The sequence below is a fragment of the Triticum aestivum genome, chromosome 5A (genome assembly GCF_018294505.1).
Source record: "Triticum aestivum cultivar Chinese Spring chromosome 5A, IWGSC CS RefSeq v2.1, whole genome shotgun sequence".
Lineage (NCBI taxonomy): Eukaryota > Viridiplantae > Streptophyta > Magnoliopsida > Poales > Poaceae > Triticum > Triticum aestivum.
The window spans coordinates 438,026,256-438,042,224 of NC_057806.1; the positions used below are offsets into that span (position 1 = coordinate 438,026,256).

Genomic DNA, 15,969 nt, shown 5'->3' on the forward strand with positions numbered 1-15,969 from the left:
ATGATCAGTTATATATTTTTATATCCATGAAAGTTATTTGAGTTTCTTTGATCTCTTATATGCATGATCTCTTATAGCCTCGTATTTCTTCTCCGATATTTGGGTTTTCTCTGTCCAACTTGATCTATTTATCTTGCAATGGGAAGAGGTGCCCGGTAGTGGGTTCGATCTTACGGTGCTTGATCCCAGTGACAGAAAGGGAACCGACACGTATGTATTGTTGCTACTAAGGATAAAAAGATGGGATCCCTATCTGCCGCAATAGATAACGGATCTTGTCTATGTCATGGCATCGTTCTTATTGCATTACTCCGTTTTTTTCATAAACTTAATACACTAGATGCATGCTGGATAGCGGTCGATGTGTGGAGTAATAGTAGTAGATGCAGGCAGGAGTCGGTCTACTAATATTGGACATGATGCCTATGTAATGATCATTGCCTGGATATCGTCATAATTATTTGAAGTTCTATCAAGTGTCCAACAGTAATTTGTTTACCCACCGTTTGCTATTTTTCTCGAGAGAAGTCACTAGTGAAATCTACGGCGCCCAGGTCTTCTTTCTCATATATTTGCTTTGCGATCTATTTTATTTGCTCTTTTTATTCAGATCTACTAAACCAAAAATACAAAAAATATATTGCTGCACTTTGTTTTATTTGCAATCTGTTTATTCAATCTATTACAACTTTCTCCTGTCGACACGCAATTTCTAGCGTCGTACCCCGAAAGGGATTGACAACCCCTTTAACACGTCGGGTTGCGAGGTGTTGTTATTTGTGTGCAGGGGCTGTTTACGTTGTGTTGCTTGGTTCTCCTACTGATTCGATAACCTTGGTTTCATATATGAGGGAAATACCTACCGCCGCTGTGTTGCATCATCCCTTCCTCTTTGGGGAAATACCGACGTAGCTTCAAGCGACATCGTCACATTCCCAATTTGGACCCCCACGACCCCAAAGATTAAAATAACATTTGAATTGGGAACATGCAAAGGATCTAAGATCAACAACATAGAAACCAACTAGCTTGGAGGAAAGAATAAACCTTGTCACGTATGCATGAGACACCCAGCTCGATCGCAGATCCACCAATGGCAGCCTCTGGTGCCGCCGCCACCGAATGATCATTGAGTCTGAAATCATGGCGGCTAAAGGACACAACCAACGTGAAATGACCAGTGGAATCCGTAGGATGAACCGAAAACCCAGTAGATCTGAAGATATTATCCGCAAATTCCAAACCCTTGGAGAAATCCAAGCCAAGGGTTGATCCCGAAGAGAAAACCATATCCCCTAGGAGAGGGAGTGACGCCGGAGAGACTGATCAGAGAGGATTAGGATTTTAGTGGTGGTGGAAGGAGATCGCCGGAGGTGGAGGTGGGGGTGGGAGGTGGGAGACGCCATGGCTACCTCTTCTTTAAGAAGTTCCCAATGCCGCTGAAAAAAAACCCGATGTGAAGCCATCCACCCCTGGTGCTTTGGATGGTGCCATTTGAAACAAGGTCGTCTTGACCTCTTGAGCTGTGAAAGGTTTGTCGAGGTGCTCATTCATGAGCGGCGTCACCTTGGGCAGAACCAGATTGAGCAGCTCGTCCATAGGTTGAAAACCCTGGGAGGTATATAAAGCTTCATAAAAACCTTGAACTTCTGCACAATTCTCTTCAAAAGTCTGACACGTTGAACCATCGGCTCTCTCCAAGAACTCGATTTTATTTCACTGTTTCCGTTGAGCTGGCTGGGCATGGAAATAGCTTGTGTTGCGGTCACCCTTGCGAAGCCAGAGAACTCTCAATCTCTGCCGCAACCATATTTCCTCTTGTCGGAGAGCTTCACGCAATTGCTTGCCAACTGCATGTTCCTCATCTGTAGGGTCGTGCCCCGTGGAGCAGGCTTGTAGACGGATTGAGCTTTGCACGCAATTTCCGGACCTTGCGTGTAGGTTCCCGAACTCCTTTTCTCCCCAACTAGCAAGCTTCTGTTGCATCTCGTTTAGAGCACTAACCACGCCGGCTAAACCATGTTGTCCAGCTCCCTTCCGTCATTGTTGGAGTACTAGCTGATCGTAGTCAACATGTGTCTACCAAACATCCTCGTAACAAAACTGTCTAGCAGCTCGTATGTTATTTCCGGCCAAGTTTTCCCGTGGATCAATCATCACGAAACAGTGACCAGACTCCGCGGTGCCAATATGCCGGACATGCGTATCAGGGAACATGTGGACGTACTGAATATTGCCAAACCCCCAATCGAGCATGGCATTTACATTCGCGCCTCCTTGTTGTCCATTGTCCCATGTGTACTTTGTTCCCGACCAACCAAGGTCCTCGGGCGAGCAATCATCCACTGCCTCTTTGAACGCCAGCATTTGATGTTCGGGTCGAACCGCTCGAGAGAAGTGTTCAGAAGCAGTAAGTGTCTCATTGAAATCACCAACACAAAGCCAAGCTTCGTGTTGAATTGCAAAAAGTGTACTTAGGAACCTCCAACTGTTGGGGTCGATCTTCCACCTTCGGAGCTCCATAGAAGCCAGGGACCCTCCACTCTCTCGAGGCTCGGGTCTTCTTCTTTACCAAAACGTCAATGTGGTATGAGCTGTAGGTTTTTCAACTCCACATCCAGCTCATCCGACCAAAACAAACCAATACCAACCAAGGCCAGTACTGTCCACCGCAAAGCATCCTGCAAACCCAAATAGATTCTGCAGACTTTCCACCCTTTTGGCTGAAATTTTTGTCTCCGTCACAAACAGGGGACCGGGCCCTTCCTGCTTCACCACACTGCGAAGCTCTCGAACTGTCGAAGGGTTCCCAAGCCCTCGACAGTTCCAACTCAAGCAACTCACTGTTTCGGGCAGGGCTGACTCGCAGCCGCTGCCGAAGTTTCCGAGTTATCCGGGTAGGTTTCTTTTTCTTTGACTCCCTCTCAGTTTCAGAACCCTCCGGTTCCTTTTGTGGTACACTTCATGGTGGTACAAGACTTCCATCCTTTTGCGGCGGTACACGCCGGTACCGCAGAATGATCTGTGCAAATTGTTGTCTTTGGGTGAGTGTGGATGGTGGATATAATTTGAAACATCATCGTGCCAATCTGGACAATCTGGATACTTGTACCTCCGGGACTAAATGCGTCATGGTCGTAGTTTATGCATAGAACCGCCGACAGTAACAATTATATTTCTTTTGTGAGGGCGCTTATCTGTTACGGCAATGAAACATCAGGCTCAGTAGGTAGTGTCGCATCAGATCCGACAGAGATATTATCAAATAACTGAGCGATGACAAACCAACAGAACATGAAATTATAAAGATGTTAAACGACTCACATAGCCAATACTAATGCATCAACTGAATAGGAAATAAGTCTCAACATTGTCATCCATGCATGCTGCAGAAACCAAATACTGAATAAATAGTAATCTAAGCCAAATTGTTTTGTTTGTGTGGGGGGAATCAGTTAACTATTTTGATCCAAGCCCTGGTACCCTCTCCGTAACCATCAGCTGTTTGACTTGAGCATCCAGCGATTACATCGGCCCCCACATGACCCATCAGATGGGCCTTCTTGCTACACCAGTAATCAGTTAACTATTTTGATCCAAGCTCCTGGTACCCTCTCTGCAACCATCAGCTGTTTGACTTGAGCATCCTGCGATTACATCGGCCCCCACATGACCCGTCAGATGGACCTTCTTGCTACACCAGAAATCAGTTAACTATTCTGATCCAAGTTCTTGGTATCCTCTCCGTAATCATCAGCTGTTTGACTTGAGCATCCACCGATTAACTCGGCCCCCACATGACCCATCAGATGGACCTTCTTGGTACACCATTCCGGCATTTGAATCCCCGGTCGTTTAAGGTGAACCCTGGTGCCTGCACACAGCGAAAGGAGGTCGAATTTTAGTGTTTTCGTTCACAAAAACAACTCCGAAGCAGCACGTATCTCTTGCCTTTGGCTATAAAAACAGGAAGTTAGTACCATTGAGGAGACCTATCACTGCATTATAGTTCTACAATGTAATAATCGCCAGGTAATGCATGCTTTTTTGGTCAAAAGTACAGTTAAACTGCTGTTCCCAAAAGGCATCGTGATAATTGGATAATGCAGAAACTTGGACAAGTAACTAGGGCTGTGCCGGTAAAGTATTAACTTGATGGGGTATCATGGAGGAGACAAGACAAGTAGGCATACGCTGGTAAAGCAAAGAGTAGTTACCTAGGGCATTGTTGAGATGCCCAGATATGCTACTGTGCATATAGGCTTCAGTCATGCAGCGGTTTCTTGTTGCGCCATCAAAGTTGGACACTCCTCGCAGCACCTTGTTCTTCATGTCAACAGCAATCACCCATGCCTCAGAGCCCTGGAGGTGGTCGACCTTGGTCATGAAGTAGGCAATGTGATCCTCGAGCAAGCTGAGGGTAGGATGACCAATGTGGATCCTTTCCAAGGTGGGCTGAGGGATGCCTTTGTCATCCAGCAGCTTCGGGAGCAAGTCTAAACCCACGGTATGGTTGTCAAAGGAGATATCACGACCCCGGTAGCGCTGCGCCCGGTACATCTATCGATGGATCTCTGGCTACGACGGGAAGCAGTGCTGATGCTGCTAGTATTTATCGATTGGAAGCTCCTATGCAAACCGGAGTAGGTTTAATGGCCGGAGTCGGAAACTGAATCCGGCTGGTTGAAGGAAGGGGGCGGGGGCGGCATCATTGCGGCAGAGAGTCGGCCTTTCGCACAGGGCAGCGCACCTGGGCTGAGCCCAATTGCAATTACACGGGTGGCATCGCGTTAGTGACGTGAAAAAAAAACACGCGACCTCGAAGCGGGTTGCGCATCGAGCTAGCCACCGTGACAGAGAAATACTACTGTCAGATTGGCAACGCCAAATTTAAAGAAATAAAACACAGAGGAAAAACTTAAACAACCAGTAGCACAAATTCGAATAAACAAAAGTCTGTGTCAGGGATCAAGCTGAGATCTTATTGCTACAGAACAGCATCGCTAGCCACCATCATTACAGAGATTAGGTGTCCAAAATGGCAGCCAAGTGTGTATGAACAATAAGCCGCAAACAGATTAAACTTTTTTTCCAACTTTTCAACATGATTTTCATTTTGAAAGAAACACGAACAATTTCTAATTTCTCAACAAATTTATAAAAAGTATAATATTTTGTGAAACCCAAAGACTTTTTTGAAAAAAGAACAGATTTCAAAGGGAGAACTTTTTTTTAATTACAAACAATTTTTCGAAAATGTAAACATTTTTTGACAAGCAAGAAAAAAAAATACCAATATCTTCTGAAATTATGAACAATTTTGTGAAAATGCAAACATTTTTTGACAAACAAGAAAAAAATTAATAATGCAAACATTTTTTGAAATTATGAATAAATTTTTCAAAAGGCAAACACCTTTTGAAATTCGCTGAACAATTTTTTAATTCATAAACACATTTTGAAAACATGATTTGTTTTTAATTCATGAACATATTTGGAAAGGAAAATTCAAGAACATTTTTTAGATTTGTGAACAAAAATTCCAAGGTGAATATTTTTTAGATCACCAAAACATTTTTTTTATTTTGCGAACAATTTTTGAAAACATGACAGTTTTTTGAATTTGTGAACAAATTTTGAAATTGCCACACATTTTCTGAATTTGTGAAAAAAAACTTGAAATGCAAACATTTTTAAAATTTTAAATTCTATTTTTCTTTAACATTTGTCACAAAGTAGAGATTTTTTATAAAATAAATCTATTTTTTTGGGATATGTGAACAATATTTCAAAACAGGAACATTTTAGGAAAAAAATCAAAGCAAACAAATTTTAAATTTCTGAAGATGTGTTGAAAAATAAAAACAAAAACGTAATAAAAAAAGGAGAGAAAAGAGAAAACAAAACAAAGTAAATAAAAAAGGAAAATGAAAGAAAAACAAAGACAAAAGGATAGAAAAGAAAAAATACACAGGAAAAAAACGAAAAAGACATAAAACCGGTTCAGGAACATCCCTTACATTCTAGAAGGTTCCTAAAACCAAAAAAAGAAAGACTGGAACCTCCTAGAACGTTCTCAAAACCGCCCGGTACTGTAGCGCCGCACGATGCTAGCACATAAACACTTTTTTGGGGTTTTCACTTTACTATACACTACTGCAGAAAATGCTAGTCCGGCTTTTTAAAAACCACATTCCTGGCATGCAAGGTCAACGCCACCAATATGACGCCATTGTTAACAAATACTAATGGTGTGCAAATCCGACGTCATCGGTATTTTACATACCGGTGGAGTGGCACTGTTCACTCAAGTCACCACTATGTGAAATAGCAATGGCGTGGGTATTAACCCACGCTACTAGCATTCACTACTAGTAGCAACATGGACATAGCCTCCCACACCACCACTATATATTTTTTTTAAAAAATCATAAATACAATTTCATCCATGCATTTATTTATACATGCATCCATATATTCAAATCAGTTATGCATCCATCGTCGTCGCCATAGAGACATGTTGATGTCATCATCGTCACCACCGCGGCACCGTGTCGACGTCAACGCCATCGTCACCGCACCAACTTACTACTAATGGAAATGAAGTATTAGCTATTAGTTAAAATATCAAATGCAAACTTATCATTCTTATCTATCTTCTCACATGCCTATCCAAACAAATCACAAAAACTGATTGCAAGAATCAGAATAATGAAGACATTTGTTTCATAACACAAACCATGAAGCATCAGAATAAAGAAGGCAAGAAGAAAGTATGTAGATTAGAACATCAAAAGCACTTGGACTAGGTTAGAACATCCCAAGTAATACTACAAACCATGGACTATACAGATAATCATGATCAAGTTTTACAATCATATCTAAGACTGGAGCTTGCTAATAAAAGGAGCAACTAGCTAATCGTTTTTACCAAAAGTAGGGAGGCTACAAAACCAAGAATAGTAGATAATAGTCCAGGCTGAACTCATGAATAAAAGAAAACTAGGAGTTCATGCAACATAACCATGTATGGACCGAGCTCTAGTTAAATTCTACTAGGAAGATATGCAAACAACACCCAGTTGATAGTACAGACGCACTGGTGCTTGAGAAATCAGCATCAGACATGATATCTACTGATTTACTCTGAGAAATTACTATAGTTTACTCATTAGAGCGGTAGAGAGAGAACAACTGCTACTTACTAACAACAAGAACAAGAAATACTGAGTTACTCTAAACCAATATGTAAATGTTAACATCATCTTTCAGTTTGAATTTGGTGATCAAAAAGGACACAAGAATCATGCTTTCTTTGTGTGCATCTTGGTACCCAACGAGCAAGAGATATGTAGAAGATGATGCAAGCGAGATCATTGCTGAGTGATGGCAACCATAGTTAGTTTTAATTCTGAAATTGTGGTAACCACTATTCAGGTTATGGAAAACGAACGAACTTTTCTTCAGTAAACAAGCTAGTGTACATTTTCAGATTAATGCCAGTATTTACCAACGCTCAAAATCTCTCGAAGATCATCAATCATCGAAGTTGAGAAACTAAAAACAGTGACAGAAATGTTTCACATCACAACAATATATATATCACAGGTACAGGGACTACAAACTGAACATGTGCATCCATCTCACCTATCAGCATTCTTCAAATGAAAAAAGAACAATGCAAATGACGCACACCATTCTGCTGCCAACAGTGCAGTGCGCACCCTGCTTCTTCCTCATCCAGGTCTCATACTCATCCAGGTCTCTGTCCTTATTTGCATTCTCAAACCAGTACACTCCGCTCATGATGGGGTCATCCTCGATCATTGGTGTGTACCTCCAATCTTCATCAAACGGACATTCCTCGAACAACCTTTTGTACCTTCCATCAGTGGACAACTTGAAGGCACGAGCAGAATAATGTATACCTCCAGTTAGTGTTCTTCTCGCTGGCGACGGCATGACTGCAGGATGATAATTGAAGTTCTCTTTGGACCATAAAGCCGCCACAACAGATTTTGTTCTTAGATCACTGCTGCGGTCATCAGTACACTGGCAACTGCCCCTTCTCATCCTTAAAAGGCGGCATCAGGAGCTCGTCAATCTTGGAGAAATCACGGACACACTCATCTAAAGTACAATGATCAGGATCGATCTTATCTCTTGCAGCTGCTTGCTCAGGGGAAGGTGCAGGGGACATCATCACACAACACTCCATGTGTGTCGAATACAGAAAGAAGACGATATGCTTAGCACTAAAACGCCCATTCCTAACAGCGAGGCTACGCGGCAAATGAGACGACTTTTCTTCAATATCATTTTCCGAACCAACTGTTTCTTATGGGCACTTAAATCCTGAAGCGAGAAAACCTGCTTTGGTTTGTCCCGAAAGACAACACGTGCTGTCTTGATCTTGTTATTGTCAGGAATTAGCTTCTCCACTCTCTTTGTGTTGACATACTCATAGACTTCTTCAAAAAATGTCCTTACAGCATTCCTTAACCAGATAGGTTGTCTGCCATAGAAATTAAGCAATTTATTCAAGTGAACAAAAAATGTAAATCTACTAAACTGCAGAAATTAAACTGCAGAAATTAAGATATAAATGATTGCGAAATTTAAAATACTACCACAGGAATCTACTAAGTCCAGCGTGGATATTTTCCTTTTCCATTGCCAGCTTCTGCTGCCTTGGCCTCACGAGCCCTTTCTTTCTTTCTCTGTCTCTCCGCCTCACGAGCCTCCTTTCACTGTCGTTCCTGCTCCTCCATGGGACGAGCCTCTTCCCTGTTTTTCTTTCCTAAATCTTGAAAAAACGGTGTTGCTCCGCATAGTATTCTTTTAACTCTCTCTCTCTCTCTCTCTCTTGCTCTGCTTTCTCCTCAGCTTCCGCCTTCTCGCGTCGCTCTTCCGCATAGAAACTATTCCACGCACGGCGACTTCTTTCACGAATCTCAGTCACTGCCCAAGCCGGCATCTCCGTGTCAATCCAACGATAGTACATGCACAGAGGCGGAGGAGACTACAACAAGAAATAAGAATGTTATTAAAGAATCAATCAAAATACCAACAATATCTATTCGTGATGGTTAAAGCATACCGGAGGCTTGTCGTACTCTGAAATAGCTACCGGTGGATCTTCCTCATAATTGGCGCACATGAAAAACTTCATGCCCAACCAATCTGAAAAATCCGTCACCTCCTTCACCTTGCAAAGATCGCCACACCAACATCGCAGGACTGCCACCCCTGGAGGCAAACTTGCATTCTTCATTTTCCTCGGCCTAATGCTTTGATCCGAGCAAGGCAAACTCATACCGACTACAAGAATGTGTTACACACTTTGCGTAGTGGTAATTTAGAGGATGGCTGGACGAGAGCCTCGGTGTCTCCTTTTATAGGCTCAGACGACAAATGATTGCGAGAAAATAAGCGCGAACGGACGAAATTAGGCGGGAAATTTTAGGATCCCTGTAGTGTCGGCACAACAGGTTCCTGCAGCATCGGATTCCTGTAGCGAGTGACTGATTACCGCAGTGCCGTCGCATCCGCTCAAGCAATAGCCAGAGCGATTCTCGCAGTGCCGTCGCATCCGCTGAGGCAAAAGTAGCAAAAGTAGGACTGATTCCCGGGCGAAAGAACCAAAAGCAGGCCATCAGCGTACATATTCCCGCGCATGGGAATGACCGCCGTCATCATCGCTGTCGCTCCTGGGAATCAGCGCCGTCAGCGTGCGTTGTCGCGCGTGTAGCATAGATGCCGCCTCGCGTAGTGGCGGCGTGGCCCACCGCCTGGGCCCGCGAGCAGCAAAATCTGTCGGCCTACGAGCGACATGGGCAGCAGCGGCCGCCTGCTCCAGTGGCTGCATGGCCCACCAGGCCTGGCCCGTTCCGTCCCGGCTCAAGGCACTGTACCTAATCCGTTTTCGCCGGCTGGCCGCCTCCTGCCGTGGCGGCAGGGCCCGCCGCCTCCTGGCGTGGCGGCAGGTGCCACGTGTCGCCTGCCGCGCCTGCCGCCACGGCCCAGGGGGTCCTTTGTCAAATATATCCATGGGTAGTCCTTTTTGACAATTCTGTTGGCCAGGGGGTCCTTTTGGACAAAAAAAAGGCGATGGGCATGAAATTTCAGTTTATTTCTCACTTGATGCGTCAATACATATATAGAGATTTAGATATGTTGCATTTGACAATACAATATCAAAGCTTGTATCCAAAAGTCTAACCAAGAATAATAAAGACAGTCGAAGGGGCGCATCCCATCTGACCTTCCCAACTTCCTCTTAGGCGGCGCACCAAGGGTGCGGCCCAACCACTAGTACAGTAGAGAATCCGGGAGAGCCGCGGAGGCGAGAAGCACCGTCTGTCGTGTCGGAGGAGCGACCTGACCCAGCGATCTGCTCCCAGCCGCCGCACCCTATTGTATAGCCAGGAAAAGAAAAGCCGTGTTCTTTTTTCCGAGAGAGGAGTCCGTGGGAGTGAAAGTAGAAGTGTTGTGTTGTCTTGCCAATCGCTTTGTGATTTTAAGGAGGAATCCATGGAAGTGGAAAAGGAGAGACGGCATTTGTACAGTCGGTTCTGTACGTTGGTGACAGAACGCTAATGTAGCCGCTGATTGATTCTAAAAAGAAATGTAGTCGCTGATTTGGTCAGACATGAGGAGGTGGGCTTGAGGATGTGTGGTGTGGCGAAATGTGATTGGATGCTGAGGTGTCTATGCTGCATATATTGAGATAAATCAAATAGTGAGGGTGAACTTCTTAAGTAGAACTCCTTTCATTTCAAATTACTCGTTGTGGTAGTAATTTGAAACAGAGGAAGTAGCATATAGGATAGGATTTCGTCATTCTTTTCTGGGTGGGGTATCTCGTTATCCATTTTATCCTCGTCTCACGTTTCTGTTGGCGAGTTCCCAGCGCGAGACGAGACAAGACCAGGAGCGCACCCCTCCTTCGCTTCCTCCGCCACCCACAACGTAACCAGGCACCCGGCGGCACCAAAGACAAGTCCATCCGGCGCCCTTGAGCCGCCGGCGGACCGAGCAGCAACCGGGTGCTGACAAAGCGACGATACGTTCGAAAACGTAACCCGTCTCCCGCGACATGTTCCCAGCAGCCAAGAGCCCCGGCGACCAAGGACGAAAACGCAAGCCTCCTTCCCCCGACCCCTACCGCGCAATGCGCACGCCGGCCGGCCGGCCGGCCGGGTCCCGGCCACCGGCCGTACGCCAGGATAGGGCGCCAGCGAGGCGCCGGCGACCTTTCCAGCCACGACTTCTTGTTTTCCCTGCCGTGCCGTTCGAGCCTCGTTCTGACCTGACATCGAGCACATTCCCTGTCCCCCGAGATCCACGTTCCACAGCGGGCACATTCACGCCGTGGTCGCCGTTGCACTGACAGAGCCATACATGCCCCGCACATGCCGATACGACAGTCGACATACGAGCGAGCGAGGACCCTCCGTCCGCAACTTGTTACCTGCTCGCCTGTGATTGCATTGGGGCTCATGAAGTATGTCTATTTTGGTAGTAACTTTTAGTTTTGCCAAGTGTTTACATATTTCCGCACTACATATATTTGATTTGATGTTGTACTACATATTAACACCTTTCTCTACATAACTGATCAAATGCAGACAAGTTTGACTTGGAACAAATCCTGAACTTTGATAATTTGAAATGGAAGAATCTTCCGTAAAGAAAGACAAGAAGTCATGTGAATCAATAGACGTATATATTAGCTCCTTATTTTGACTGTCAAGGATCCTGAAACAAATGAAACAATCTCTCTTGCTTACGCTATACCCCTGATTATACCAAAAGAAGGACAAAAACAATAAATAATCTGTAAATAATTTTCAGTCCTCGCTAGCTGCACCGTAACAATTCCCTGTTATCTTGCTCTGCCCTTTGCTTCTCCGTCTGATTATCCTATTGACAAAACCCCCAGCCCCGTTGGAAGAAACCAATCAATGGCGCGCATCATCAGTCTGGCCACGTACGCCGCCGCCGCGATCACAAGTCCAGCTCGAAGTGGAACGCCGGCGACGCGTAGGCGGACAGGTCCCCGAAGAAGAGGCCGTCGACGTCGGTGTAGGCCACGCCGTCGTCGCTGCCGAAGAAGGTCTGGATGTCCTCCGGGAAGCTGCACTGCGGCGAGGCGCCGTCGTCCCTGGTGGCCTGCGGCGGCGGCGGCGTGGACATGGACGACGAGGACGTGGTGGTGCTGCTCTCGGCGGCCGACGTCTGCTCGATCATCTCCTTGAACTTGGGCGACTGCAGCAGCAGGCTCAGCGCGGACGTGGTGGGCGTGTGGCCCAGCGTGGACGCCCTGGCCGGCAGCACCGGGAACTGCGCCGTCCCCGCCGCGGCCGCCGCAGCCTCCGCGGCCATGCCTTCCTCCATGCCCTGCTGGTGGAGGTCGTGCTGGAACGCCATGGCCTCGAGGTCGATCGCGGGGAGCTCCTGCGCGGCCAGGCTGGCCAGCATCGGGTGCGGTGTCCGGCCGGCGCCGGCCGCCACGTCGGCGGCGCCCGGGCGGAGCCACTTGATGTAGCGGCTGAGGTCGAAGTTGGTGACCGCGTTGAGGCCGCGGTACTCGATCGCCGCCATGTCGTACGCCATGGCCGCCTCCTCCTGCGTCGCTGCGCACATCATCCGACGATCAGATCGCTTATTAAACGACGCAGCATTTTTCGTTGAAAAAACAAGTGCTACAATTAAGGCAGTCACAATCGTGGCTTTGAGTCAGGTCAAAGCTCCGACGATGGGATCGCAAATCGCAAAATCTTAACTACACGTAAATTCTGCTAACAAAAATTGTAGAATCGAAGAGATTATTTTGAATCGTAAAGTCATAGAATCGTATAACAGAATTGTGATTTTAAACAACCCTACAATCCCGCGGTGCATCGCTGATGCTCCGATCACCATCATCGTCACTAGCCACCAAGTGCAACTGAACTTCTGTGGTGTGAACAGTGCTGGCTTTGGACCGCTGGAAGTTGAAGTAGTACGGCGTTGCTGGGGTCGAGCTCATTGAGTCATGGCATCTAATCCCCAACTAACCGGAATTGGAGACTCCCGGCCGAGACCTCATCTCTGCTCTGCCATTGCTTGCTCGGCCACTTGGATCCAAGACCACTCCTATAATTCACTCTGTAATTCATTACGGAGATTTAAACCGTGGGGACGCACCTACAACCCCGGAACTACGAGCGACACGTGTTCACAGTACGATACCGACTCTAAAAACGTCTTATAAAAAGTTACGGAGGTGGTAGAACATTTCTAACTCAGAAGAATATATTTTGTGCATGTGTTCTCTAGTCTAGGTTGTTCTTCTTTCAAAGATCACATCTGGGACGCGACATATCACGCTGGAATTCCGGACGTTGCCACGGGATTCACACGAAACTTGTGCGCTGCTAAGAACGAACACGCCTCGGCTCCTTGCACCGGCAGCCTCTTCGAGCGGTTTGCATCGCCATCACAGAGGATGTAACTGTGATGGGGAACAGTGAATGTACCCAACATATAATTGCGGCCTAATCATAGCACACCTGATCAGCATTAGCAGGCATTTCAGCCACAGAGGGCACGAATTAGTTAGCCAACTATCTGGTCAAGCTTGTGCTTAATGAGGCCCCTCGACACTAAGCTGGACTGTGATGGTCAAGCTTGTGCCTAATCTTCACCGTGTGCCCATGCGGTACGCTCATGGTACTGGTCTAGGAGTGTAGGCCGCGGTGCACCGCTAGTACGACTCAGATTTGGCCTTTCATGAACAGTCTCGCACTCTCACTCACTATCTACTCCGTAGTACGATTGAAGATTTTATGAGTCAAAAATACGTACACGCCATTTATTGAGGCCGTTGCGATGCTGCTGGCTACTTGTATTTTGTGGTTTTGCTAAAGAGACATGGCATTTTGGAAGAGAGTTAATTTTACAAGGTAGAGTACGTACCGTAGGTGCCGAGGTAGAGGTACTTGTTGCCGAACACACGCCCGATCCGGGCCTCCCATCTCCCGTTGTGATGATGCCTGTAAACATTTGTTGTGAATGAATACACATGTGTGGGATTTGATTTTCAAAATCAAGTTACTCTCATGCGGTTTAAAATCCCGTTCGGACAATGGAGAAATCTGGTTAGATGTCACGGATGATGTTACCTTGCGACTCCGCGGTACTTGGAGACCCCTCGTGAGAACCCGCTGCTTTTCCTGTGAGGGAAATATCACATAGATGGACATCAGTATTTTTTGTTGTTGAAATTATACTATGATTATTTTTTAAGTTTTATATTTGTTAGTCTCATGTATTTTTCTATAGAAACTGAAGGGGGAGCGATATTCAAAAGAAAAAAAAACATTTTATTTGATAGTCATTACCTCCTGAGTGACCCAATATACTCTTCCCTCGACTGTCCCTCCATTTCTTTCAACTCATCTTCGTATATAGACAGCTGCAAACAAATTGAGAACACAACAACAGATTAGAAAAGGATTCATTTGTGCAGAAAATATAATTAAAAATGTACAATTCTAGTGTATATTTCCAAAGACGAAGCCAATTCCACACAGTGATAATTGAACAATAAACTCGCAAAATCTGTCCAAAACACAAGCACCGGTCTCTAGCACCGAATTCGCGCTCTACAACGAATGGCCGCCGACAATTGATTTTCGTTTCTTTGTCGGCGGTAGAACTCGAGCTCGGAGCTCAGAGGTGTGCCAACCGACAGTACCGAGGACGATGAGGTTCTCGAAAGAAAATGAAAAGAGCCTCAAATATTGCAAGCTTCTACTCCTGTGCTGGCGGTCGCGGCAATGGCGGTGGTACGGGTGGACTAGAATGTGCAACGAGTAAATATCGTGCGGTACAGTAGAGGCCGGGCGGGGTAGGGTAGGGTAGGGTACCCTACCGGGAAGTTGAGGATGGTGTCGGGCCCCCAGTACTTCAATGCCGCCAGGTCGTACGCCCGGGCCGCGGCCTCCTCCTCGTCATACGCCCCTGCTCATCAGCAACGACGACGACGTTGGTTAGCCCGGCCGAGTAAAACTCTCTGTGGTAATTCTTTTTAACGGGGTGGGAAAATGACGAGCGGATCACGCCGGCCGTCGCATGCCAAGGCCGTGACTCGGGAGCCTCACCGAGGTAAACTGCATGCACCAACAACAACAGCAGCAGGCAGGGAAAAATCGTCAGGAATCGGCAGTGGATTAACGAAGCCGGTGGAGTGATTAGCTAGCGGGTTGGCTGGTTAATTACCTTGCTTGCCCTTCTTGTTCTGCGACTCGTTCCAGCTGTTCTTGTCCCACAGGTGCGCCTCGAACCTCCCCGTCCACCGGTGCCTGCGATCCGGCCGCTCGGTTCGGTTAGCGCGGCTGCCGGCGGCGGTTGTTCGTTTGGGAAGTGACGTGAGCGAGGGAGGAGCGAGGGAGCGTACCGCGTGACGCCGCGGTGGACGGAGCTGCGCTGGGAGGGGGACTCGCGGGGCACGCTCTTCCGCGTGCGCTTCTTGGGCTTGGCGCGCACCTCCGCCCCCGCGTCGGCGACGGCGCTGGCGTTGCTGTTTGCCGCTGCGGCGGCGGCGGCGGCGGCAGAGTTCTTGCGGGGCTTTGCCATTGTGCGTGCTGCTGCTGCGTGGGGGAGGGAGGGAGGGAGGGAGGGAGGTTGGGTGGCCAACTATGGTGGCACGGGGAGGGTGGCCGTTTTAAAGATGGACGGGTCTGCGTGCGGGGGGGAGGGGCGGCAGCGGAAATTGGTGGAGGTTTTGGAGCGCAGGGCAGGCGCCAAATGAGCGCACAGGAGGAGGAGAGGGGTCAGCCGGCGCTCCCCTCGCTCGCCTCTGTGAGCTCGGACAGAAAGGGAAATCTTCTCCCTGATGTGATTGGCCGCCCCGGAGCGGCCTCCGCTTGTCGCTAGCTACTTCCAGGGTCTAGCGCTGGTGTTAGCGCTGCCGGTGCCCCA

The 15,969-nt window shown here is 47.1% G+C and overlaps 2 protein-coding genes across 2 annotated transcripts; both read right to left on the reverse strand.

The window, feature by feature from the left end:
* Positions 1-3,338: 3,338 nt before the first annotated feature.
* On the reverse strand, positions 3,339-4,571 carry LOC123107092 (uncharacterized). The gene is made up of 2 exons (XM_044529094.1): positions 4,218-4,571; positions 3,339-3,874 (listed from the first exon to the last, which is right to left on the reverse strand). The coding sequence occupies exons 1-2, from the start codon at positions 4,558-4,560 to the stop codon at positions 3,711-3,713; spliced, it is 507 nt and encodes a 168-aa protein (XP_044385029.1). The 5' UTR covers positions 4,561-4,571; the 3' UTR covers positions 3,339-3,710.
* A 7,140-nt stretch (positions 4,572-11,711) lies between these two features.
* On the reverse strand, positions 11,712-15,969 carry LOC123103837 (AP2-like ethylene-responsive transcription factor At1g16060). The gene is made up of 8 exons (XM_044525518.1): positions 15,446-15,969; positions 15,268-15,350; positions 15,150-15,158; positions 14,921-15,009; positions 14,388-14,461; positions 14,169-14,219; positions 13,963-14,039; positions 11,712-12,638 (listed from the first exon to the last, which is right to left on the reverse strand). Exons 1-8 carry the CDS (start codon positions 15,622-15,624, stop codon positions 12,010-12,012), a joined length of 1,191 nt encoding a protein of 396 aa, XP_044381453.1. The 5' UTR covers positions 15,625-15,969; the 3' UTR covers positions 11,712-12,009.